General features: G+C 51.3%; 3 protein-coding genes across 3 annotated transcripts in view; 1 reads left to right on the top strand and 2 right to left on the bottom strand.

Moving 5' to 3' along the window:
- Positions 1-1114: 1114 nt before the first annotated feature.
- LOC100907202 (pre-mRNA-processing factor 17) lies at positions 1115-2987 on the top strand. The gene is made up of 2 exons (XM_003738001.2): positions 1115-2755; positions 2862-2987. Exons 1-2 carry the CDS (start codon positions 1211-1213, stop codon positions 2964-2966), a joined length of 1650 nt encoding a protein of 549 aa, XP_003738049.1. The 5' UTR covers positions 1115-1210; the 3' UTR covers positions 2967-2987.
- A 1027-nt stretch (positions 2988-4014) lies between these two features.
- On the bottom strand, positions 4015-6373 carry LOC108864876 (uncharacterized). Its single transcript, XM_018641275.1, has 10 exons — positions 6243-6373; positions 6009-6129; positions 5818-5925; positions 5622-5714; positions 5434-5529; positions 5150-5317; positions 4865-5066; positions 4496-4776; positions 4190-4402; positions 4015-4074 (listed from the first exon to the last, which is right to left on the bottom strand). Exons 1-10 carry the CDS (start codon positions 6371-6373, stop codon positions 4015-4017), a joined length of 1473 nt encoding a protein of 490 aa, XP_018496791.1.
- Positions 6374-9922: 3549 nt separating this feature from the next.
- Positions 9923-25043, bottom strand: part of mmd (disintegrin and metalloproteinase domain-containing protein mind-meld) — a 65537-nt gene continuing 50416 nt past the window's right edge. Inside the window, 24 exon segments of the mRNA XM_018641270.1 lie at positions 9923-10062; positions 10687-10892; positions 11048-11155; positions 11266-11626; positions 11729-12002; positions 12141-12353; positions 12462-12585; positions 12680-12863; positions 12986-13197; positions 13411-13527; positions 13703-13923; positions 14073-14153; positions 14258-14364; positions 14467-14652; positions 14759-14908; positions 15000-15066; positions 15262-15432; positions 15644-15715; positions 15803-15862; positions 16586-16653; positions 16763-16823; positions 19598-19756; positions 19979-20116; positions 22885-23027. Of these exon segments, the coding sequence (XP_018496786.1) occupies positions 9923-10062; positions 10687-10892; positions 11048-11155; positions 11266-11626; positions 11729-12002; positions 12141-12353; positions 12462-12585; positions 12680-12863; positions 12986-13197; positions 13411-13527; positions 13703-13923; positions 14073-14153; positions 14258-14364; positions 14467-14652; positions 14759-14908; positions 15000-15066; positions 15262-15432; positions 15644-15715; positions 15803-15862; positions 16586-16653; positions 16763-16823; positions 19598-19756; positions 19979-20116; positions 22885-23027 (3623 nt within the window).

Raw genomic sequence — 25043 nt, 5'->3', positions numbered from 1 at the left:
AGACTCGAACGATTTCAAAGGAAGCTGTCGCTCACGGAACGTAGGCGGCATGTCTTCTCCACTGGATCGACCGTCCGCCCCAGATCCTCCAGGGACCTCTTCAGGAAAGCAGGAGCCGCCTCAGTCAGATCAGGATACACCTCGTACTTAACTAGACGCTCACCGATGCGCTATTGTTTCGGGCCGAAGGGAACTCGGGGGTCCAGCACGGGAAAACACACAAGAAAGTTGTCACAAAATAAATAAGGATAGCTTATAGCTTATCCCCGAAAATAAACTAGATGCCCGCAGCGTCGACCCCCGGAATCAGAACTATACCTGTTAGAAAAGCCTTGAGAGAGGCAACGGTTCGCTCGGAGAATGTGGGGAAGTTTCTTCTTGTGTTAGTGGGCGATTCTCGTCCTCAGAAATCGTCATCGAGTAGGGTTTCATCGCAGAGAAAGAGCAGCTCATTCTCGCGTCGGAGACGGATCTAGTCTGTTGTCCGCTGAGCCCGCTCACCAGAAGCAAACAACCGTAGTGACTTAACTATCGGAGTTTCGGAGAAGGGTCGGTTCAGGCGGAAACTTCACAACTCCGTGGCGCTCGAAGATGCATTGAGTCTAAAGGGGTCCGTTTCAGCGTGAACATCCGTCTCAGGGAGCGTATGACCACCGGCATCAGTCTGCCCTGTAGTGGAACAACTTTGGGCTCCTTGTCTTGACTCCCGCGCATTTCGGGACTCGGGGATCGTCCGTACGGATTCATCAAATGATAACGATAAGATGACGCCGTCTTCCTGAGTTGGGCTCGAGATCATACTGGAGGGACCCGATGCGGGTGATGGCATCTAGGTCGCTGGGCTTTGCGATTGGACCGCCCGCGCCGGGGTGTTCTACGCTGTACTTTCTTTCCGATTTCCTAGTCTCACTCTAGTGTCGGATATCACCCTCGGTCCTCTTCTTTAGATTTCTCCCCTGTACCTGTGATCGAGAATTCCAGGTTCACCAAGAGCTAGTAGAGCCTGACTCCAATTTCGCGAAGGCAAGTCCGCGAAGGCAATCGCGCGATTCGAATTTCGCGCGCTCTCGCGTCTGCACTCTCCCCCGGATTCCTGAATATCGAAAATAAACATGTGGAGATCCCGTCGAAAGTTCGAAAGAGTCGATCTGTTCTATAATATTTCGGTTGATACGACAGTTCTCCCATCGCCTGGTTGCAGAATCCCAGAATGCTTTCGCTTGTAGCCTACGATGCGAGTTCGGACTCAGATCCAGAGGAAGGGCTGGTGACCCCCGAAGCCCGGAAAACCTTGGCGGCATCCGTCAACGCCACCCCTGCAGTGGACTCCAAGGCCTCTGTGAATCAGATCGTGCCCATTGACACGAAGAATCAAGTTCTCATGTACAACCCTCGCTACGAAGATCTGTATGCCCCAGATGTCGGACCTGTGAACCCGTTCAAGACAGCGAGTCAACTCGTAAAGAAAAACACCCTCGCAGGATTTGCTGAGCCCGCGCACGTGAATGCCTATCATTTCGAAGCGGAGCGTCGGAGTTTTCATCATCTAGGGTTCGGGCATGATCCCACGGAAAATGCAGATCCCGATAAAGTTATTGGAGTGAACGCGACCGGTGCTCAACAAGAAGATTCGAGTTCCGCGGAGAAGAAGAGCAAAAAGTCGAAACGTTTGAAGAATGACAACGCGGACGACATCGAAGGTTTCCAAGGACCCTGGGCGCCTCTGGCCGACGAAAAACGAAATGTCAAACCCTCGGCGGAAGAGCAGGAGGAACTCAATGAGATCTTGGCGAAGAGACAGAAGCGCTCGAAAGCCACCGACGAAGAGAGCTCTGTCGATGAGAAAACTACACTCCACATCGAGAACACTCACGACTACCAGGGCAGGAGTTTCCTGGTGGCTCCGACTCATCTGGACGGCATAAAACTGCGCGCTCCGGAGAAGTGTTTCCTGCCGAAGAAGATGCTGCACCAATGGGCCGGTCACAACAAGGGTGTCGCCTGTATAAAACTATTTCCCAAATCTGGCCATCTCCTGCTATCCGGTGGAATGGACTGCAAAGTCAAGCTGTGGAGATTCTATGACGACAGAGCCCTCATCAGATCGTATACCGGCCACAAACAAGCTGTTCGGGACTGCGATTTCAGTTACGATGGCTCTGTGTTCCTCAGCACGGGTTACGATCGTTACGTGAAGCTCTGGGACACGGAAACCGGACAATGCCGGGAGCGATTCTCAAACAGAAAGGTCGCCTATTGCGTGAAGTTCAAACCGGATAGCCAGGATCAGTTTCTCGTCGGGACATCGGACAAGAAAATTCTCTGTTGGGATGTACGCTCGAACAGCATCGTACAGGAGTACGATCGGCATTTGGGGGCTGTGAACAGCATCACTTTCGTGGAAGACGATCAGAAGTTCGTGACTACCTCGGACGACAAAAGTTTACGGGTTTGGGAGTGGGATATACCCGTCGATATCAAGTATCTCGCCGATCCATCTATGCACTCGATGCCCGCTGTAGCTCTCTCCCCAAACAGGAAGTGGCTCGCGTGTCAATCTATGGACAACAAGATCGTTGTATTCTCGGCCTCGAATCGATTCAAGGTGAATCGGAAAAAAGAGTTCAAGGGACACATGGTGGCAGGTTATGCCTGTGGCCTGGACTTCTCGCCCGACCACTCTTATGTGGTCAGCGGAGATGCGGACGGAAACATGGCCTTCTTCGACTGGAAGTCCACTCGGATGTTGTGTAAAGTGAGTAGTGTCTGAGAAATTTGAGTCGAAGGCTCGGGGAAAAAAATATTTCTGCTAGATCTATTCTGTCTATGCTGACGCTAACCATGATTTCCCCTCCCCGCAGCTGAAAGCTCATGAGAATGTCTGCATCGATGTCTTATGGCATCCCATGGAGACATCAAAAATCATCACGGCTGGATGGGACGGCTGCATCAAGCTCTGGGACTAGGGCACCGATTGTAAATTCTATGAGGACTCTCCTCCTTCGATGACTAATTGTACAATAAATGATCCAAGATATAGTTGCGGCGAGAACCGCTATGTACACAACCCGGTCAGATTATTCTTTATTGGCGCTCCCACTCGATTTTCACCTCTACGTGTACCAAATCTCTTCCGTCGGACTCTGATCTGCCTAGCACGGGAGATCCCCTTGAACCACTGCGCATGACTCGCGCTCCAAAATCCGCGGGAAGAATGAGGGGAATTAGTTATTATTATTGTTCCTCGGCCAGACCGGAATCGAGGACCTCCGCGTCTTATCCGATATGACTCCGGCCTGCTATTCTTGGATCGGGTCGGGAATCGGAAACTTTTTTGAAGGAATAGCAAACTTGTCCCGCGCCAGGATTACGAACCTCCGTAATCTCCAGAGAAAATTGAATGCGATCAGCTCTCCCTTATATTGGGATGAAATTGCACAAAATACGGCTCAGTCTGCTTTAGGTACCAAAAGCAAGCATCGAAGGGATCCGGAACACCCATCCCTCCTTATTGCGAGGACCTACAAGAACGGTCATCCGACCTGGCGAGAGTGCTTTCTTCGGTATGGCGGACGGTTCGTGTTCTCCGCTCGATGTCTCACGGACGATCTCCCTCTTCTTCCCCTGAGCAATCGTGAGGATTCATTCTCCCTTCCCAGAGAAGGTTCCAAGAATGCTAACGGAGCGAAATGCCATGGACGCGGGAATTTCCGAATCATCTTCCTGGATGAAACATGAAACCCTATGGAAAGTGCAGTTGTGTTTGCTCAGAGCAGAGCTCCGAACTCCTCACAGAAAGTCTATGCGTTCCCAACCCCTTATCACAGTATCAGGTGTTTCCGATCAAAAACGAGATCGGTCATCCTAGCATCTCAAGCTCGGCCCGTTCAGGGGAGTCGTTGAAGTTCGATAAAAGCCGCCTTTTGGCATGGGCATCGTCTCCCAGCCCCATCAGATATCCGGCTTCATACCAGCGACGAATCACATGGCAAATGCTCAGGTATCACGATCCTCCTATCGCGGCGAGTCTTCCGCGACCGCGTCCACTTTGACTTGACTCTGGTTGGAACTCATCTGCAATAGAGTCCTCTTGTCCATGTCCGCTTCCGGGTCCAAGGAATTGACGTCCCTCAAGATGGGGAGCGTAGTCATGCCACGAGATTGGAATTTCGAAAATCGGAGGTCTTACCTTCCGTTTCACACGTTCATAACGCCGGAGCAGATTCACGTTGTCTCTTTGGAGCTGTTTGATTATCTGCCGATACGAGACGCACTGCCTCGTTAGGTTTCCGTTAACTTCCGAGAGGTTGTCGATTCGTCGTTTCAAAAACTTCTCTCGTTTCAATCGAAGTTCCGTGGTCGGACACGACAGCGCTTCCCCGCATCCGCTGTGATTCGGAGGCTGCGAATGAGAAACAGCGGGGAGTTAAGCGGAGCTTGCTCGGGGAGATGCTGCATACCCCCAGGAAACACATCTTGAATTCAGTTTTCTCACCTCATGCGACGACGTTCTTTGGAGAGCTAGCTCAAGCCTCTGACATTCACGGGACAGCAGATCCGTTTGTTCTTGGACAGTGTCGAGCATATTTTCCTTGGACGCGAGCTCTAACTGAAGGAAGCGGCTCTCGCGCTCCTTCAGATGGAAACTCAATTTCAATGAAGCCACCTGTTCCTTGAGTTGTAGCAACTCCTGCTGGTTTGCGAGCGTCTCGAATGTGGCATGCTGCGCGGACTCGGGATCCGAGGGCTTCATGAGCGTCATCTCCGGCAACGAGGCTGTCAAGGGCCAGAGGGATGCAAAAGTGATCGAAACTCTCTCAGATTCATCTCGGATATACCGATTATAAATTATGATGTCACAAACCGGTATCGATCATAGGTGTCGCTATCCGTAACGTGCTGCACTTCGCCCGGAGTTCATGACTCAAGTTCATGAGGACGCCTTCAGCTTCCTCAAAAGTTATTTTGCGATATCCCGTGATTGCTGGGAGGCCTTTGGGTATTGTTCTCGGTGTGTCGTTCCCGACAAGCTTCTGAACTTCGATTGCCAATGATTTTTTCTCTTCCTGCGACCAGCGAGCATGAGTTTTTTTCTCTCCCTATCCCCTCGAGCAAATGGGACTAGCTCTTGCATTCGTCTCTCGCTCACCTGAATCTTATCTAGGTAAACTTTGAGTCTAGTCGTAGCCTGTCGATCGCTCGACGTACACGGTGCCGAAAGTCTGCAATTCGTGACGACTTCTTGTTTTTCCAAGCGGACAACCGACACCAGGAGTTCCGTCGCTTGTAGGAGACGGCTTTCTTCGTCGAGGATTGTCTGAGATCGAGCGCGATAATTTTTATCCGAAAAGGACATGGACGGGTGGGGAGCCAGTCGCTGATATCTCCATAATAATCAGATCCAATCCCTCCGATCGCTCCTAGATCACTCACCTTAAGCAACTGCTGATTGGAAATGTAACGTCCGAGGAGTATCGTGAGCTGCTCACAATAATTGTGGCTCTCTTCCAAAGAGAGCTCCAATGCGCCCTGAGACAATTTGGGAAATGTTCAATCTCCGACATTATTCGCGAGAGAAAATCGCTGACTGCGGAAGCTATCGAAGTCGATGGGTCCCTCACCTTCTGGCAATCTAAATTATCGACTTGTGCCCGAAGTCGGTCCAACTCTAGGATAGCTTCAGTTTCATCACAGAATGCTGGTACCAAGGTGATCTGTAATCCTCGAAGTCGGCAAATGAGTACCGCATATGAGATGCAGAGTCGAAAGCAAGAGGAAACATTTCGTGAGGACCTCCGCTTCCCCACCGAGCTTTACCGTGTTGTTCGGACCAGTCACAGCTTTCATACGCTCGACGGATTCCCCGCTCGAGGGTGCGCCACTCCCCTCTTCCTTCGAAGTTGAATCTAGCTGGGCGCTCACATCCTGCAGAGATTCGACTTCTAGTCGTCCACTAGCTCCGGATCACAGCATAAATTCAATTAGTCAATGCCAGTCGGTGGAATTACCTCAATGGATGCGAATCGTGGCGGTGAGAGCTGAGACAGTTCGGTCGCTAGGTTCTCGTTGCTGGAACACTGGCTGAGCGGCATGTCATCACAGTCATCGTTATTGCTCTCCGCAGAGTCACTGAAAGCGTGAGGTGATCCCATGAGAAGTTTCAGTCTCGAATTTCGCTGCAGCTCCTCGGGGAAAGCGACAAGATCCGAAGTAGTTGAAGCGACCACAGAGGAACTACTCACATGGAAGACGTTTCAAGTTTATCGGTGAGGTCCTGGATGACCGTCTGGAGTTGAGCGAGTCTTTGTTCGTAGTTTTCCGCCAATGAGTCCATGAGCAGATCGCCCGCCGATCTGCCGTGTCCCGACGACATTTTATGGCAGATATCTAATATGAATCTCAATCGAGTTATCATCATGATGATGATACCAGGTTCGGAAACGCTGGAGTACCGGAGGGAATGACGAAATTCTATTTCACACCTCAGTTACTCGAAAATCATCGTGTTCAGCAGAGGCTGAATGATCATAAGCGCTTCGCACCCCACGACTGCGTCGTCGCGTCTTGAATTACAGAGCATTTTCGGAACTAGTGGTCTCTGAGTGTTCGCGCAGAACTCTGAGAGTCGACTTCATGAGCACGGCTCGCAGACTGTCACCGGCTATCGCGTGTCGACAGTGAGTGAGCGAGCCCGCCCGCCCGTTCGCCGAGCTGACCTCGCTCCATCTCTGATCGGAAATCGAGACCAAAGAAAAACTAAGACTAACCCGATGCTGCTGAATACCGGAGCTGCTTCAGACAGCTGTCTGGTGATGTACAGGGCGAGATTTTTCGAAGACGGCACCGACTAAGCGTTGGCCGTACGGTGCCGCAGGAGCAGGAGCGGGAGAGCGGAGCGCGGGGTTCCTCAAACCCTCCCATAGAGACTCGTGCTCGCCCGACTCCCGCTGTGTGCTTTAAGAACCGAAAGAACTTCCTGTCGTGATCGAATTAGTGACAATGACCCAGAGTCGCCTTCAGCACGGTCAAGATATGGCTCGGACTCCACGCGCGAGTCTTTCCCGTATCGTAGATGAAGGCTCTTGGCCAAGGGCTCCTCCCGCCGCGTGTTCCCGGAACTCCCGTCGGGAACGGCTCGTCGATCGGGCTTTTGATGACTGAATGGGAAAGTAAGAGGAGCATGCCCCTCATTGAGAAATTTGCGATCGATACGAACAGCATCATCTCCGGAGCTCCGCTGCCCACGATCCTGCCGCGATTCCTATGCTGAAAAGAGAAATTTCACCATGCTCATTTTAGGTTCAATGCGGAACTCCCTCCAGGATCCCTATTCAGAAACATCAGATCTGTCCCAGGTTGGCACTGTGAATCTAGGAGTGAACTAAGAGGTTAGAAAAAAAAACCAACGGCTTTGAAGCGGTAACATTCTTTATTTCCGAACTGAAAACATCTGGCAGTCTCGAATCTCAACTATTGTTGTCAATATATCGGGCTCGATAGTGGATCGGAATCGATAGTATTCGAGTAGGTTTAGATGTTATTCGGACACCAGATTGTGGCATAGATGATGATACGGGATGGAAGTACCGCTAGTCGCACGATGGTTTCAACAGTCGACAGTCATTCAAGAAGTACTTTTAATGTTTAGTCGTCGATTTCAAATATTCACTAAAGGTGGAAGTTGTATCATGGTTCGGCAATAAAGTCATTCTCGGAGTTCTCTTCCCTTTCTTCATTTCTGGTTTGAGTATCGTGCCCTTCCGCGTTCCCCACACATCTACCATAAGTCCCCACCTGCAGCCGTCTGCATTGAGTTGTCGGCGTTTCGGAGTTCTATTTGTGGTCTTCGCCGATAGCCACTCCTGGAGAATCGCTCAATTAACGCTTCCTAGGGCGACTGTAACTCAGTCGACAGTTTGACATTTCGATTAAACTATTTCTGCTCAAAGGCAGCGATAGAGTACGATAGACTAGACCGATGTTCCGAGGACACGAGAGTATTCGGCAAGGAGCTCAGTCACACTGATTCAGTCTGATCGCTCGAGCCGCTCGTTCTCTATGGAGATCAGTGCGTGATGGGGCTGCTCAATTTGAAGACAGTATTCCACTAAAACTTCTAAGACGGATCTTCCAGAGACTTCCGAGTCAGCTCTTCGCATCCTCCCGTTGAGAAAGTTTAGTCTCGGAAGAATCAGGAGCTTGAGCTCGACACCGAAAATTTTTTGATTGGAACGGGCAAGGGGAATATCTCGTTTGCAGCGCAGAACCACTTCTGAGCTCAGAGCCGTCCAACGCGTCATTTTCTCCTCCCATACATCGACGGAGTCACCCCTATTGGGTGGAGGCAGCGGAAAATTCTTTGATCGTAAGACTTGAATATATTATGGAGTCAGGATCAGCTCCATTCTCTAGAGCGGGGAATCCTATCGTGTCGAGATGGTGTGTTGTACTTTTCGTTGGGATTGTCCGATCTTAGTCGAGAGTCGGCATCCAATCACCAAGGCTTCATCGACGGCTCCAATGAGCGTTGCTTGACTCACTTCTGGTGGCTATGGCTTCCGTCCATCGGGATTTCCCCGGAGAGACCTCTGCGGAATCTTTCGATTCCGTCTACCGAATCTCATATTGCGTGGAATTCCAATTTTACAGCGCCGGAAGAGAAAATCGAGTCGAGTAATGCTAAATTAGCACGGAAAATGTGACTGAGAAATGAACGTCTGCACACCTGTTTAGCGCGATGCAAAAACTAGCGGTGGAGTCGACTCGAATGGCTTCTGATAGAAGCTCACTTCCGAGTGACGGATCGCTGCTCGGAGAAACCTGGTCGCCATTCGAAATTCCAGAATGGATTTCTTAAAAATTCTAGAGTATTTTGTGCGCCGTTTAGGGCTCGCTCATGGCCCTCATCGATTAGGTTCCCTTAGAACTGTCAACACCGTCCAGAGCAGGCGGAGTCTCGTCTCGACGTCTACGGAGAAAATGGTCGAGCGGAGACGGCTCGGACTCGACATTCGGACGCTGACGCAAATTTTATTTATGTACAGGGGTTGCACCCAGGCCAAGAGAAGGCGTGCGACGGTGACCCGTTCATCCGCATAGTGTAGTCCTAACCGGTTACAGTGATGGGGAGCACGCAAGGCAGACTCCGCCTCGATGGCTCCCTAGACCTATCTAGGTTCTTCGACCGATACCTAACCCGTGGATGGCGGAGCTGACGATCGTGAATTGTGTCGCAGAAGGGGAGGCTCCCGGAGTATTGATTATGAAGTACCCACTATGAGAAATTGATTTGATTAGCTGCATCCAGAATCAACTCGAAGAACCTAAGACATCCTAGAAGACGATCACGCTGCACGAGGCTCCCATGTATAGCCGGAGAATCCTCGTTTTCGGGAGGTGGGCGGTAAATCGCCGGGTAATATGCAACATGTAGAACCGCGCTCGAGTTCAGAATTGGTTCGACTGCAGGATCTCACGATTCCTTCGTTTCCAATCCATGCAGGATATCCCTCGCGGAATGATTGCCAGGTGTTCGAGGGGCGAAGAATCAGGGCGATTCCCTCCAGCTCCGTGCTCGAGGTTCAGAACAAAACGAGACTGGAAGCTTATTATCGAAGTTTTTCGTGTCAGGCTCCAGAGAACGGGGACTATGCCATGTACTCAGTATTTCCTATCTGACTTTCGCGTTGGGTTTGCTCAAAGTCTTGGGAACTGTCTTCACTCTCGAATTATCGGAAGATGGGCCCAGCGGTCTGGGCCGACCTCCGGAAGCTTCATTGTTTCTATGGCATTCTTTTCTTTCATCACTTTATCTTCAATTCCTTGAAGTTGTGGAACTCCACTACTGCTTGTTGCGTTCGTAGGAGCTTTTTTGATATCAACTGTTGTTCCTACAATCGGGGTTGTCGTCGATGACATCGTATTAGACCTTGTACTCGGGCAGACGACGTCTCTTTACTTTCCGCTTTCCGTTCACAGGAGGCCCCGGTATCAGGGGCGGCAGGGTATGGGTACCAGCTCCATCGTAGGACCCACTCTCCTCAGAAGGCGGGCTCGGAAAGCCTAGAAAACAAGCGAGAATAATCAGTCGATACGAATCGGATTCCTTGCTCCCCGACCCCTCACAATCAGGAGAGGATGCTGCAAGTGCGGTGAGCGCGACTCAATGAAAGCGGTGTGGAGCGATGAGACACTTCGGGACGGATCGACGCGCAACGATGTCACAGCGGACGAATGTGCAGGCAGGCGAGTGAATGAGCGTGTGATCTGACACCGATGCTGCTCTCGAGTGCTTCTTCCAATTCGAGTAGGCTCACTCACCGCAGGAACATCACTCGATTGGCTAATCAGCGATCATCAGCATTTTCGCCAATAGATGCTCTCTCACAAAATCAATGTATGAGTCATTCGTAATCGAGGCGGAGGAGGTAAGGAATTTTGGTGGGATAGCCTCGGTGCCGTCGCTCTGGACGTAGTGGTCGCCGCAACTACGGTGGGTAGTTCTTGAGGAAAGGTGGGCGGATATCCGTCTGATGGGGTACAAGTGATTGTTGCGGCACTCGAGCTCTGTAGATCGACGCCAGACCCCTCCCTCCCTGAGAATTCCCCGTCCGTCGATTGCCAAAATATTGAGTGGATGATTTCACCCCCCTCGATTGTTTGAGGAGTGATGAGGAAATTACTCACCCCCGATTGGAATAGCTTCTACAGATGCCGACCGAAGTCGTTGTTGGATCTGCTGGGCAATTTGTCCGGTCGAGTACGTATTGGAAGATTCCTCAGATTCTTCGGCCTCCTCCTCGTCGTCCCGTGGTCTACCAGCCGATGCCCGGCTGTGGCATCGACTCCCGTGCAACGACTGACTCGGACCTGCACCTCCTTGCAGGAGGTACCTGTTGATAGAGACTCGGAATGAATGCCTATGCCAGTACACCGACCGCTCCGAGCACAGTGTGCTCTGGTGAGGGGATTTGAATTCTTAGGTACTGACGAATCAATTCATCCATCAGTTGATTTATCCCTGGAGTTCACATCGATCACACTTCACCTTAGGCCGGAGTCGAGAGTATGATGCCGACTGTAGTGTCGGTCGACTTCAGGTTCTTCGGGTTGCTGCTGTTCGAGCTGCCTGAGTAGGTCTTCCAGATTCCGGAACCTGAAATTCCCGTAGGGTTCAAGCTTCTACATATGTTCGACTCATCAGAAACCGGATAAACGCCTCTTCGTTGAAATCATGTTTTTTCCGACGACTCCGCCATACTGTACCTTAATGAACCAGAGCCTGTTAGCGCCGCCGAGGCCGCTGTGCCGTCGTCGATTGCGTACGTTTTATGGTCCTGACCCGGACTAATCGTAGGCGTAACGGTATTCGACGCGGCTCTTTGTTGCTGCTGCTGCTGTTGTTGCTGCTGATGTTGCTGCAGCGCTTCCAAGATCTCTTCGTGGTAGCTGTACGAGGAATGAGTATTCGCATCTGATGTGTAGCCAGTGAGAGTTTTGAGAGTTTTCTCTACCTCGGACAGCGTGTCAGCTTCGGCTGCCCAATCTCCAGGGACTCCGACAGCTCCCATTTGGGTCTGTGAACCTCCGAGGTTATTCGGAGAAAGCTCTACGAATGTCTCCTCGCCTGGAACACGAGAGCCCACGATGAGATGGGTCGTGCACGGTCGCGTTATTCACATTAGAATATGAGGTTGCACACCTCTGCTTGATGAGTGACTGCCATTGCCTAGCCCGCTGATGGCGTGCTTGAGTTTATCCTCGCGATAGGAAGGCATACTACCAAAAGTGATGATCCTGTCCTCGGCCAGTTGCTGGAGTGCCTGAAGGAGGGCGGTCTTATGTGGGGGTGGAGTTGTCGCCCCGAGGCTTGGATTTCTACTATGGAGTTGCGGTGTCGCCCCCGGAGTTCCTATGAGAGGGTGCGAACCACCTGCAACGCCGCTTCCAAGGGGACCGACCGCACCGCCCATCATGGACGGCCGATGAGCTTTTTGCTGCTGCTGAAACGGCAAAAGCGAGCGGATTGGACGGAAGTCTCGTTCGGAAAATAACCGGGTACCGAATAGAGCTCGAGAAGGGTCGGAGGCCGAGCGAAGTTATCGGCAGATGGAGCGCCGAGCAACGCTGTCCGAGCCTACCTGAAGGTAAGCGGCGGCTACGGCCGCCTGACTAGTCTGTTGCTGAGGAGCCGTATGTTGCGTGGGATGCGGTTGAATTATAGGCTGGAATGGCTGCTCCAGTTTCGGCATGGTACTTCTCCGGTAACAGGTGGCCAGAAGGGCGAAAAAGATGAAGACACCGCCGACCACGGAGACTAGTACCATCACTAGAGAAGGAGCTCCCAATGAGTCCTGAAGTTCCAGAGCAGGGATTTATTGCCGTATGGCGGATGATCGGTCCCTCGTACGGGACAGAATTAGCAGGTAGGGGGACGAATTTCGATCTGCAAAGGTACGCACCTTCCTCGCCACGTAGGTTGTTGTAGTGTTGCCCGACTTGACCGAAGTACTGCCGTCTTCTTTCTTTGTTATAATTTTTTTATTTGGATCTGGAGTGGTACTACTCTTGTTGTGGTTGTCCTGGCTGCGGTTCCGGAGCGAAATTCCAGCGTCAAAGTAAAGTATTTGGAAAATCGAAGCCGAATCTAAGCTGCGGGGCTGAATGCTCCCTTACTGACCTACTCCCGCTGCTCGAGGTCGTCGGCGTTTGTGCAGGGTTTGCCGTAGTGGAGTCTCCTTTATTGGCATTGTTGTTGTATTTGTTATTGTTGTGCTTCGCAGATCCTTTTCCCGAATCATCTTTCTCCCCACTGCTCGGCGTAGTCACTTGATCGGGGACGCTGCAGTCGTAGCCGTTGAACCCTACATTCCGGACGGGGAAAGGTTTCGGTGAACCTATTGGACTGATAATCTCGAGATCCTCGAACGTTTCGACGTCCTGACCGCTCCCCATCTCCGGCTTGACATCTGAGCGACTAACTTGCCTTTTTCACAATAACACGAGTTCTGGTTTGAGCAGAGGCCGTGCCCGGAACATTCGTCCCCAGCTCTCACAGGACAGCCAATTTGGCCCTGGCGGAAGTGGGCCAGGTTTTGGCAAGTGCGATTGACACAGATGTGCCCATCGCCGCATTTTGTCCCATCATACACCAATCCGACGAAATCCAATGTTTCTCCGGCGACACCGGTCGTGGCTCTGCGGAAAGAGCGGTGAGATGATTAGAAACGAGAGAGGGGTTGCTGTCCGTGTGTTCTCGGGACAGCTCTCTCGCGCGACAAGGCGGGAAAAGGTCTTGGGCCCTTCTTCGGAACAGCTAAGGGCCCGTGAGGGATTTTCGAAAACTTCGAAGCTTAAGGATATCTATAAGAAAGTAGAAGGGATGCGTACTCCTCTCTAGAGGAGACTGACTTGCACTCGTATTCTGTCGAATCTTTCGCGATATTCATCCGTGTGTACTTTTCCATTCCGGCAACAATGGGCATGCGTCCTCCCCTTTGGCACTGGAGACTCCCGCACATCATATGCCTGAAATTTGATTTGTTCTATCATATCATTTCCTTTTCTATATTCTTATCTTTCGTGGAAACGTTTTTCATTGATATGAGAGCGGCGATGCTCCCAATCACGGAATACGGGCTCTCCCGACTTCGCGGAAAAATATGTCCCATCGCATTTCAGATTCAAAGACCCGGAAACCCACTCTCGAGTGCATTTGATGTAGGCGCCATTCTCATCTTCTCCACAGTTCCCGTTCTGCATGCCTTGAAGATTGTACTCAAAGCAGGCGTCGTCAGCTTTCGTAGCTCCAAAGCCCCATACAAACTCGCACTGTTCGTCGGGTGTTTCACATCGCCCGCCGTAACAGTACCCTGCACCGGCCTTGCACTCCGCACCGTTCTGACGGAAAATATCCGTGGGACACTGAAAATATTGAAGCACCGTGAACGACTGGGTATCATAAAGACACATCTGTGTGTGCAATGGGCTTGTGTGGGCTTATCGCGGAAAATTTGCGCAACCCATGGAGCAAAGAAGAATGAATCTGGAAGAATTAACGCTCTCAGACGAACCTCGCCGGTTTTCCCATCACAAAACTCTGGGAAATCGCATTCAGATTCTGGTTGCCTGCAGAGATGCCCTGCGGGCTTGAGCTGCGGACGAGGGTAGAGAGCCGTTAGAGAGATCCCTGCAGGTTCAGCAGGACGAGCGAGGACCGGATTAATCGCCGCACTGGTGACCCAGTCGGAAAACCCACCTTACAGTTCTCACAACAGGCACCCGCCGAACAATTTGCCTCCATGCGCAATCGGCAAGTGATCGGATCACAACACGGATCCACCTTGCCGCAGTCTTCGATCGAACCTGAATCGAGAGAAACACCTCACAACACGAACGCGGAAAGGAAGAAAGCCAAAAAGACTTGAACGGTCGACTACTCATAGACCGACACGCATCTCTACGAACCACAATCACACTGTTCATCCTCTTCCACGATGCCGTTGCCGCAGGTCTTGAAGTCCTCGAGCTGTCCAGGCTTGTTGAAGAGGCAAACTCCATGGCCCACTCTAACGTGTGAAATGTAATCATTGAAACTGCACTTCGAAAAATGACTAGGCTGTACGTGGGTTGAGCCCTTGTGACCCGACGGAGCTGCAAGGAGGGAGTATCGATTAGAGAGTAACAATCAGGAACGAGGAAACCCATCTCGCGCGTCGTTGCTCCGAAATTCAAAGCTCTGACCCGGCAGACTCCTCACCTAGAATTCCGGGGGTCATGATGCATCCCCACGGATCATCGCAAGCGCAGCTGTCGGAGTCATGCGTCATCCCTAGATTATGACCGAGCATGTGCGTTACCGTGGACGCCACCAGGTGGGGTTCGTAGACGTTCGTGTCCTCGCTGACACCTATGAATAGCGGGAGACGACCTTAAGCTCTGCCCTCGGGATGTTCCGCCTCAGCGGGAGGAACTCTTGAAAATCGCGACGGAATGCCTACCGACTGCTTTCGCGGTACATATCGTATCTGGGATGGCCATGCCGACTTCTTGTACTCCGGAGCAGCTCTGCATTTGGCTGTTTCCTCCCGTCTTGCAGGGGGCTTTGCCGCTGTAAAGTACGGGTCGCGATTTCGAAGGTAATCTCCAGCTTCTAGATCTACTTCGAGAGAGCGTTGTCTGAGCGACACTGTGCCCGTCGAGGGACTGAGTGAACACTGGAAGCTTGTGTTTGCAGATGGATCTGTGCAATGACGCAGTAACTTACGTCAGCAGATGTCGAGCGTCAGAGTGCTGCTGGTAGAGGTTCTTGGACGAGTAATCGAGGAAGTTGATGAGTGTTTGCTTTACATCGTTGCTCTTCTCGATCTGATCTCCGCCCTGCCACGTTTCGATATACACAATCGAAACGCGCGTTCGCAACTGCCGGAAATACTGGAACGAGGGGGGGATTATGGGGGGAATCGTAGGAGGCGGGAGGAGGAGACCCCGCCCCTGACCGAATCATTCGTCGTCAGACGGGCGGAACAAGCCCGCAGCGACTCGTATCGTTCCCGGGAGCCGATGAATGCAGTACATACTTTATTTTGATCTCGCTTCATATCTCTTGAAACGCTTGTTTATCCAAGTCGTCGTCACAACTCACCATGTCGACGCAGTTTATGATCTGGATAGCGTCAGCCATCACTTCGGTATGAGTCGCGTTCCGGACATCGAACTGGGACGAGCGAAGAACTCTCAATTAGTTTCATGACATGACAAACATTTCTCGAGAGAAGGCTGCATACGAAATTATTTCCCTCACCATGGCTTTATCCAGCACAAGAGCTAGCTCGATATACTTGAAAACTTCACGCACATCCCGCTGCAAGTAATGGGGAAGCTTCGTGAGATCCCGATAATGAATAAGTCTGAGCCCCCTCCCAAACATTCTCGATCCATCATCAGCACGCAATTCTGACTATGTCTTATGACGACAATCATGTTCCAAATGCAGAAATCAAAGCGTTTAGCTCAGTTAGTCCTATTCCGAGCTATGCGTTCTAGAAACTGTTCCGAGAGGCAATTTTTTAGAGAAAATCTTCCGAAATCCATGTTTAATTCCAAGATCTGTGACGTCATCGGACCTCACATCCTACCCAAGATCTCAAGGCTAGATTAATTTAGCAAAAACATCCTGACCCTCCTAGTCGAAAACTTTTCCTTATACCTCATTCGGCGACGTTGCGTAGAATAAGCTCTGATCGCAGGAGATAAGGACATAAGGTTTTCCTATGAGAATAAGGCTAAGCACATATACCCATGTTTCGGATTTGAATTCTCTGTTCACACGCAGCGATATGATATAAGTAAAGGCTCTCCCAAGCCTGAGGAATGGATCAAAGATCTGTGGCTAGAATCTCCATCCCCTGTGAGGGGCGTCGGATCTCGGAGTTCGGTTCGTGTGCGAGAAGATTTGACGTTCCCGAGAATCGGGGTTCGCGACTCATTTCGTTCTGTGGAGTGGGAATATTCCCCGATCCATCGTCCGAATCTCGGCGCCGAGACGAAATGACCTTAGCCCAAATACTTTGCCATCTGCACCTACCTTGTATCTTGGTGGGGGGTGAGGCTTCCTGAAGTGCTTGAAACCCCATTGGTGCATTTTGGAATTCCCTGGAAGGTTCTGAAGCGTGAATCTCCAGACTCGAATGAAGCTTGCTAGTCCCGTGCGAGACCTGGCTGAGTGGTTAGTGGTGAGCGACTTGAAGTCGTAATTACTTACCACACACATATTGGGTCGAATTAGTATTGTAATATTTGTAGATAACGTGGGGATGGACTCTCTGCAAGGAAAACGGTGTTGAGAAGAAGTTTTTCGCTGAAGAAGGTTGACAAAAAAAGATTTATCGAAGTCACGGAGAGGCGGTCGACAGCCATTTCTCGACCGATCAGATTTTCTCATCTATGCGATCCCTTTTGCCAAAACGTAAATCATAGCATCATCGAAATAAGCCCTGCCAGTTGAATGATTTCGCTCAATTGGGGAGTTCTCCTTGAAAAGTTCCCGGGAGACATATCCTGCGATTATCCCGTCCTCCGAGTCCCCGACCCTTTCCCACCGGGGAGAGAGTCATCGATTGGGGAGACGTCGACGACGACTTCTCTCTAAGAAGCAGTCCGAGAGAATTTGATTGATCTAAAATTAATATCCTTTCTCCCCGTGCTTTTCGCATCACAGCCGCGCGAAGGAGCCTCGAGAGGAGTTTCCGCCCGAGTCCGAGCGCCTCCAGCTCCCCTCATTCTTCCCGATGCCCTCTCCACAACTGAGAACGGGGAAGAGACATTCCACCTTCTTTGAACTCTATCCGATTGCCAAGCAACAGAATCGCGAGCTCAGCGAGGTTGTTGCGACGGCCCTCATCGCGAAGGTTTCAAGAGAATGCGTTCATCCGCAGTGTTGACAAAATACCCTTCCTATTGCAGACTTGACAGCACGGTTTAACTTTGACAACCGGAATATACGTTTTCTGAGATTTGTTTGTTGATGGCGTGGACCCAATGACGTCCCGGGTCCCGGTCTGTGAACCGAAGATCGGTCCCCTGATGCAGCCCCGAACCACTCATCGAACAGCTGACATCCATCCGCGCGACCTCTGCTCAATCCACCCTCTCCATGCAGCGAGTCGGGTCGCCGGGTAGCGCGTGAATCGGTGGCACTGAGAGCATCGGATCTCTCGAATCTTCGTTAGTATGAACATCGGCCAAAATCATCGCACGGACAGCTGAGGACTTCCCATCTGGGCGTAGATTAGCAGAGCTCGCAGACTGGAAGCTGTTTCCAGTCGATCTTGCGTCACTTCGAAATGTTCATATTGGTAGTCTGTCGTGGCGAGGCAGAAATCGGTCCGTGTTTGTTGAGGTTGACAGAAAGTCCGCTCTGTCCCGAGGAGCAACAAGTACAGGTGGGTTGACGTTCAACTGAACAGTTACTCCAAAAAAGGTTTACGCCAGCGCCGTTGTGGTGTCGTGACTTGCGAAGTCGTGAGTGGCATGTTCATCGCAGGTGGTCTTTTTCCCGGATGTGTATGTACCGAAAGATTTCGGAGACCCTTGGCAGCCAGTGCGCGCTCTTGAATGCCATGAGTGGCGCACGCTCGATCGAATGAGGAGCAAAAGGTGATTCTTCCGGGCTACTCTACGAAAAGACTCACGAAAAGTTGAAGCTCGGATATTTAAATCTGCTCCCGGATCGTTCGATATTCTTGCTGTGGACACTGCGGAACCTCGCGGACTGAATTCCGGTCGCATCTTCTTTCTCCAGGTCTCGCCGCATTTTGTTCCCGAGACGTAAATTGGATCCCGTTCGATACATTGAACTCGTCAAGACACTGAACGACTCAGCGGCATTTACGGAAACCCTCATACGAAGACTCACGGACTCCGTATCGGAGCGAAGAACGCCCGATCTGATTAAACTTGTCATCAACACGGAATACCAGCCAACAGTGCATATATTCTTCTACCGGAGGATACTGCGGCTGATCAATGAATTTATACATCTTTACGAAGTAGGTCTCCAAACTCTGATCGAGTGAATTTTGCCTCATCGGTGAGGTTTATTGAATAAGGAAAATTCTATGTCACTCCAGGCGATGGCTTGGCTGTCTACCCTTGGCGGCGCATATTCGGCAATGGGAGACTACGGTGAACGGTATGCCGAGATCGCCAAGAAGATCTCAATAAGACAATTGTGCTTGGCTCTGAACTCTGGAGACCCCACACACGTGAGTTTTCACGCAGCGGTACAGCGGTTCTCTCAAATGACGGGAGGTATCTCCTCTGATCGCGGACTTATTATTACTCGCAGGTGAGCCGTTGTTGGATATTCATTGCGATGAGCGCAATGCAGCACGGGTTGCTGTCTCACTCAAAGAGGTTGCTGCTCGAACAATGGAAATTTGCTCAATCGGTCGAAGGTCTGAGAGATCCCCGGCTGAAAAATATGATACTTGGGACGTGGGAGCTCCTTCGGCACAAACGCGAACGCCGCAGATTATCGAAACGTGTGATTCAGGCGAGAGAAACATAGTCTCGTCGAATAAATTAATATTTAATGGGAAACTCGTCTCATTATTGAGAGTTCCCTGGATGAAGTTTCACTCGGTGTCACTCCGTTTCCCACGTGCCAGCTACCACTCGATGCATCGACTTGTTTCTAAATATCATGTCAGATTCGTCGATAATGTCCTAGAGGGCGCGGGGAAATTCTCCACCCCGGCCCCTTCCACAGAGACTTCATTCTCAAAGGTAGTGGATCGGTCGCTGCGATCTCCATGGAACATTCCTCCGATCCGATCGCTCGGATGGAGTGTATCCAGGCTCGACATACTACGGCGGAGGCTGCTTCTTGCGTTCTAGAGAGGAATCCCATCTGACTCTTGTATCAGTGGATTGGCACAGATACGGTTTCGAGAGATATGAACTGAAATGCGTCACGGGGCGGGTCCTTGCAAGAATCACGAGCCCCTTCATGGCTCCTTGACGTGGATTCGCCTCAATTCTACGATTTTTCGCTCCGAGTCTTCGGTACTCCGGATCTGATTGCCCAAGGACTCACCGACAGGTCTCCGCCGTAGAATGGATGAATTACGAAGGTTTCGTTATGTATATGAATCACTCCGCTGATGCCATTACACGTCCTGAAGGCGGCGAGGGCTCCAGGATAATCTTTGACGATTCCATGATAATAGCAGTGCTCGATCTCCTGATGCGTCCGCTGTGAAAATCCGAGGTTTAGATACGCCGAAATGGGAGGGTAGTTTCGATTGCGCATCCGTAAGAATGTCGTGCATCCTCTCTCTCCAACGTTCCCTCTGCAGGAACCAGACTCGTTCTCAGGAGCGCGATTCGAGAATATAAAGAGCGAGCAGCGACTATCGGGTAAGCTTTCGAGTGAATGGATGGCCATTCCTCATCACACAACAGACTGAAGACCTACCCTCCAATTTCCATTTGGCATCAGATGTTTCTGAGGTATGCTCGGCTTGATGAGATTGTCGTTGAGCTCAAGTTCGAGTCGGAACTTATAATGGAAGGCTTTGATGAGAAGTGAAGTCTGGTGATAATGCTTCGTGGTCTGCAAATAATTGACAAAGGGTGAGAGATTTTCTTCGGAGTTATTCTCAGAAACCTTAGAAGCGACTTTATGGTGATGTGTCTCTTTGGCTGCCTTGAAACAAGCGGTCTAGCTGAGACGGACATCACACGAGAGAGTAATGAGTACATCCGCGTGTCTCGGCCCGACACGAATCACGATTTTATCCAATCCAATTCCCACAATCGTAAACTCGAGGAAAGTATCGGAAAGATAATCGAGCTGTAGCCGTTGGTGGCCTGCGCCTTGTTTAGCCGTCATAACTCTTCAGCGATGTGGTGCGAGCGTCGACCAAGGCTAAATTAAAGCGCCGACGCTTGCGGAATCTCGTGGTCTCCTCGTCAAGTTGGACCCCGAAAAAGCAGGGAATGAAGACTCGGCAAACCTTGCCGTGAAGAGTGATGGAGTCCCGAATACTAGATACTAGAAGTGACTCTCTCAGTACGGGGGCTCTTGTCGATATTATTCGCGGCCGCGCGACACGAAGATCGCTCGTTCGGGGAAATCATTGACTGCGTTGAATGATTCACGTTCTATCCGAATCTGTCGTCGAGCGAACCCAAGCGGGGTCTCCTAAAGATTAGAAGCTGATATCGTCTCGGAGGACATGGATTAAAAACGAATCGAGGCGTACATGTCTGCTGATCGAGAATTCGATCACCTACCTCCGATCAGGGAACCATCAAATTTCCGGTGTGACGGACCATCTTGTCAGAGCTAGATACTCAGATTTTTCTCGCGCGTGAGAAAGACGCTTGTGAAGAGTTATGTATGAGCCTTTCATTTTCGCTTGAATTTCGTCGGAATAATCTTCTTCTTCTTCTTCGGGAGAGATACGCGGTTACGAAGAGCACGGCAGAAACAATATCGGAGAAGTTTCGAGAAGTCCCAAACTCCGACCCTTCAGCCTACGATCGCTTGAGGATATGTGGTCTCTCGACGCTTCCGTGCCGAGGTGACTCGGCGCCTGAGACGAATCGTTCGTCAATCAAGTCGAGCCTCTCCCAACATTCCGTACCAGGATCTCAGCCGCTACAGGCGTATGCAACTGGGAAATATGATTTCCTTCTTGCACTATCCGTTCGGCTGCGCCGAATTCACTGTTCCATTCTGTTGAGCCACGGTACGGGGCGTATCGTTCACTAATATAGAGTCGCGACGGCACTATGCAGGTCTTCAAAATCTCAATTCTACAAAAGTATCTGGCTCCGCCTGATTGGGACCGGCACCCTCGAGTTGAAAGCCAGGGCCTGCGCCTGCACTCAGAATACATGAACATGGGAGTTGTTTTCAAGTTTCCCGAGAACTTGGGCGTTGAATGAGTGCTCAAAGTGCTCATGGGGTCTTCACCAAGGGCGTCGCCGCAAAACTCGGAAGCGACACTTTCATCGGGAGAGACGTTTGTCTCGAGTCGCCGAACGCTACAGCTGTCGTGAAGTACCTCATGCGTGGGGGAAACCCCCACTCCTGTCAGTTGTGATTATTCCCGAGAACGAGGAATCCAAGGACGGAGGCGACACCTTGAGCGAAATATGACTTGCCTCCGAAATAAGCAAGAACATTCAATATTATTCCAGGTCGATAATCTACTTTAGGCGATACTGGACGCCATGTGAATTGACCCATAGCCCGGGAGAGCTCATCTCGCACGGATATCCCAGAGCCCCCCACGAACTTTCGCCGAAAAACCCGAGATTCCTTAGAATTCGCCACCTATCGTCTCCCTAACTGACAAGCTAAATTAGCGAATGAGTTCCTTTCCGCTCATGTCAATTATGAAATTCAATGAAGAACGTCGCTCCGCTCTGCGTCTCTGAAGGATGGGAAAACTACCGCGGGCTCCATCCGTCCTCGAAACTACAGCAGATCGGTCCAGCGGGCGAGCCTCCGCTTATTATCGATTGCGGGTCCCTCTTCTGAGGAGAGAGGGAGTGGCTTGCTCGCATCGACGATGCACCTGCGATCTGCTCTCGGATGCACGGAGGGATATCTTCTCGCAAGAGCTCGAAGCGGCCGACTCACAGATGAGAGTCCAGGAGACAGCGCTCTATTCTGATTCATGGAAAATATTTGCAAAACGAGGACCGAACATTGGACGCAGCTTCGAAGGCACTCAACGTCGAATACCTTTGAATTCGAACCCCACGGGAAGGAAATTTCGTTGAGTGAACCTCACAGCTCACAGTCAGAATTTTCTCACCACAGAAGGACTGGAAGAATCAAGTAAGCCTAGAATGAGGTTCGTTCGTCGATGATCGGCAGGCTCAAACGGCAGGCTCGAGTTTGAGTGACTTTAAGCGTTTGTTCGCGGAGCGAGACAGCGTGTCTGAGTGGCTGCTTCGTCCACTTTGCGGGATGAATTTTTAACCGAATCATCATGTTCCCGCGCCCTCACTACCCTGATAAAGCGTTCCGCTGTACGAATGCGAGCACACAACCCAGTAAGTGGATTGTTGAAATTTTCCTTTCGAGGAATCCCGCCAGTCGCGAGATCTCAAGACTAAAACCAGGTCGGCGAGGTTTCTCGCTTCCCCCAAGCTCGAGCTCTTGTACGGTTCGAGGGAATAAGGGATCGATTTTTCCTTCGGACACATCACTCTCTCATGGATGTCATTCTCTGATTTAGCTAGCTGAATTGAATTTGCCTCCGCTGTTTCCTTTCGCTAATTTAGCACAATATATTTAAATGTATGTCTTACGGTGTTCGTGGGAACAGGCACGCAGTGCTGCTGTTGCGAACATTGATTCACCTTGTTGGAGCTGACGTCTCGCGTCGAGATACCGAGCTTTTGGTGATGCCTGACTTGGACAGGGTAGATGACCTCGTAGATTCGCGAGGGGATCGATGCTATCAGCCGCTCGTTCTCGGGGAATCGTTTCAGTCGATCCACGGCTGCAAGGAGAAAGGAGGCGTCAATCGTCAATTTCGATCCTACAACCCGAATCGATAAATCCGTTCCGGCTCGAGCACGATCTCTCTGGACTTCGGGGATCGTCAGGATGTACGCGATGACAGGTAGGTGCACTCGGGTCCTCCGAGCTCAGCGAGACGTTCCTAAACAATTTACGTTCAGCTTGAAGGCTCGGACTCATTGACCGACGCGTTTCCCGTTCGGGGATCTTGCGAGCGTTTGTTCCCGCGCGCTTCGATGAAACCTCAGGTGAGCGGAGATCGGACAGGAGGAGAAACTTGGACTTCTGACGCGAGCTTCGACCACGCTCGACATTAGCCGAGTCGTCGCGCCGCGCATGAGCGGACCCGGAGCTCAAGGAATTCGGGGAGCATTCGATACCCGTCTCGTCCGAGTCCGCCTTATATGACGGAAACACAGCGGCAGAGCGCAGGCCAAGGAAAGTGAGGGCGAAAGGAGGAGACGAAACCAATAGGATATTGACGCGGAAAAGATTCCGACCGAGACGAATGGAGCGCCGACGGGGCTGCGGATTCAACGGAAGACGGGAAAGCGCGCAAGTGAGGCTAGACGCGTCGTAGGACGAATAAAGGCCCGAACGCATTGCGATGGAAACGCTCTTTTCCAGTTGGCAGAATGTTTTGTTGTTCGCTTCGGCATTGAGCCGCCAGTTATCAGCGGCGCACAATGCGTGGAACGCGCGCGAGGTGTGACGATGATCGCGAACCCGCCAGCGAGCAGAACACTCAGCCAGCCGGCTGGCGATCATGAGGCCTGACTGGACGTGGAACGCATTCGATGGAGTTTCTCTCAGGACGGGCTAAATGGACCCTGGGAAAGATGATCCGCTGCCGAAAGCACTTTGTGCGCCTCATTAGACTAGCGATGGCGAACTCCTCTCGCAGATAGATCGATGTCTCAATGTAGCTTTGTGTCACGCTCGCGGATGAGTGGCCACGGCGGCAGAGAGCCTTTCACTCATTCGGCCCTCTGTTTCTTCGCCGCTCACGGCAGCTACCTCGTATCCGAGAGTGTGTCCGAACGAACGTCGTCCCTGTCGAATTGCGCTCCTTGCGGGGCGACTCCGACGATGAGGGCCTGTCCTGCTCCGACGCCCCGGTGGGAGGTGGGAGCTGCGATGGGAACACGTTGCAAATTGTTTCTCTTCGATCAGGTGATAAAATGCAAATCGTTCAAGTACTCCCGTCGCTTTGCGGTTCGAGCACCGAGAAAACTAATTCTATTTCTAGGTCGGAATCCATCCTCTCCATGCGCCGACTGCGGGCGCACGAGGCCGAAAGAACTCGAGTCTGGACGAGCTCGATTGTAGCCGGAATCGAGTGAATACATTGTAGGGCTGTGATTGTACCCGAGCGTATGTTCTCTCCAACTCGGTGAGAAAGCAATTGTTACTGTCGCAATCGGAAACGAGCGGATGTCTCCTCTGGTCGCCGTCTCTGTGTCCTCGTTCTTTCACTTCGCCCTCGTCGTTTGAAGATCTCTCCGGTTAATTGTAGCTTCTTCTCCTTTGAGCGGACGATGTGCTGCTTCTTTAGAAGAAATGATCTGATCTCGCAGCTCTCTCGCTCGGAGGTCTGCCCGCTCCCGATTTTTTTCCTCCTCTTCTCGATTGCCAGGAACTCCACCGAGGCCCGGGTGGAAATTGTGGGAGAGAAAAACTCGGGAGTCCTAGTACCACTCTTGCAAGTGCTCCTTCAACGAGTCTTGAATATATTGCCGTCATTGAAAGCGGCTAGAGTTTTTATTCAAGTGTCCCAAACTCGGTCTGAATATAAATACATATCGTCATAAATTATACCGCCAAAGATCACACACCCCTATGCATGCGGGAGCTCGACGGGAATAACGAAGTTATCATGCGCTCGACTCGCCCCCCTGAGAACCAACATCAGGGCGACAGGAAACCATCCAGAAGTTCGGAAGACACTCAGGATTCCGAGAGGAGCTCGTCCTCCGATCCGGATTGCAGTCCTAGG

The sequence above is a fragment of the Galendromus occidentalis genome, unplaced genomic scaffold, assembly GCF_000255335.2.
Source record: "Galendromus occidentalis unplaced genomic scaffold, Mocc_1.1 scf7180000075740, whole genome shotgun sequence".
Lineage (NCBI taxonomy): Eukaryota > Metazoa > Arthropoda > Arachnida > Mesostigmata > Phytoseiidae > Galendromus > Galendromus occidentalis.
Note: the sequence above shows the minus strand (reverse complement) of the source record. Positions and strands in the feature narration are given on the sequence as shown.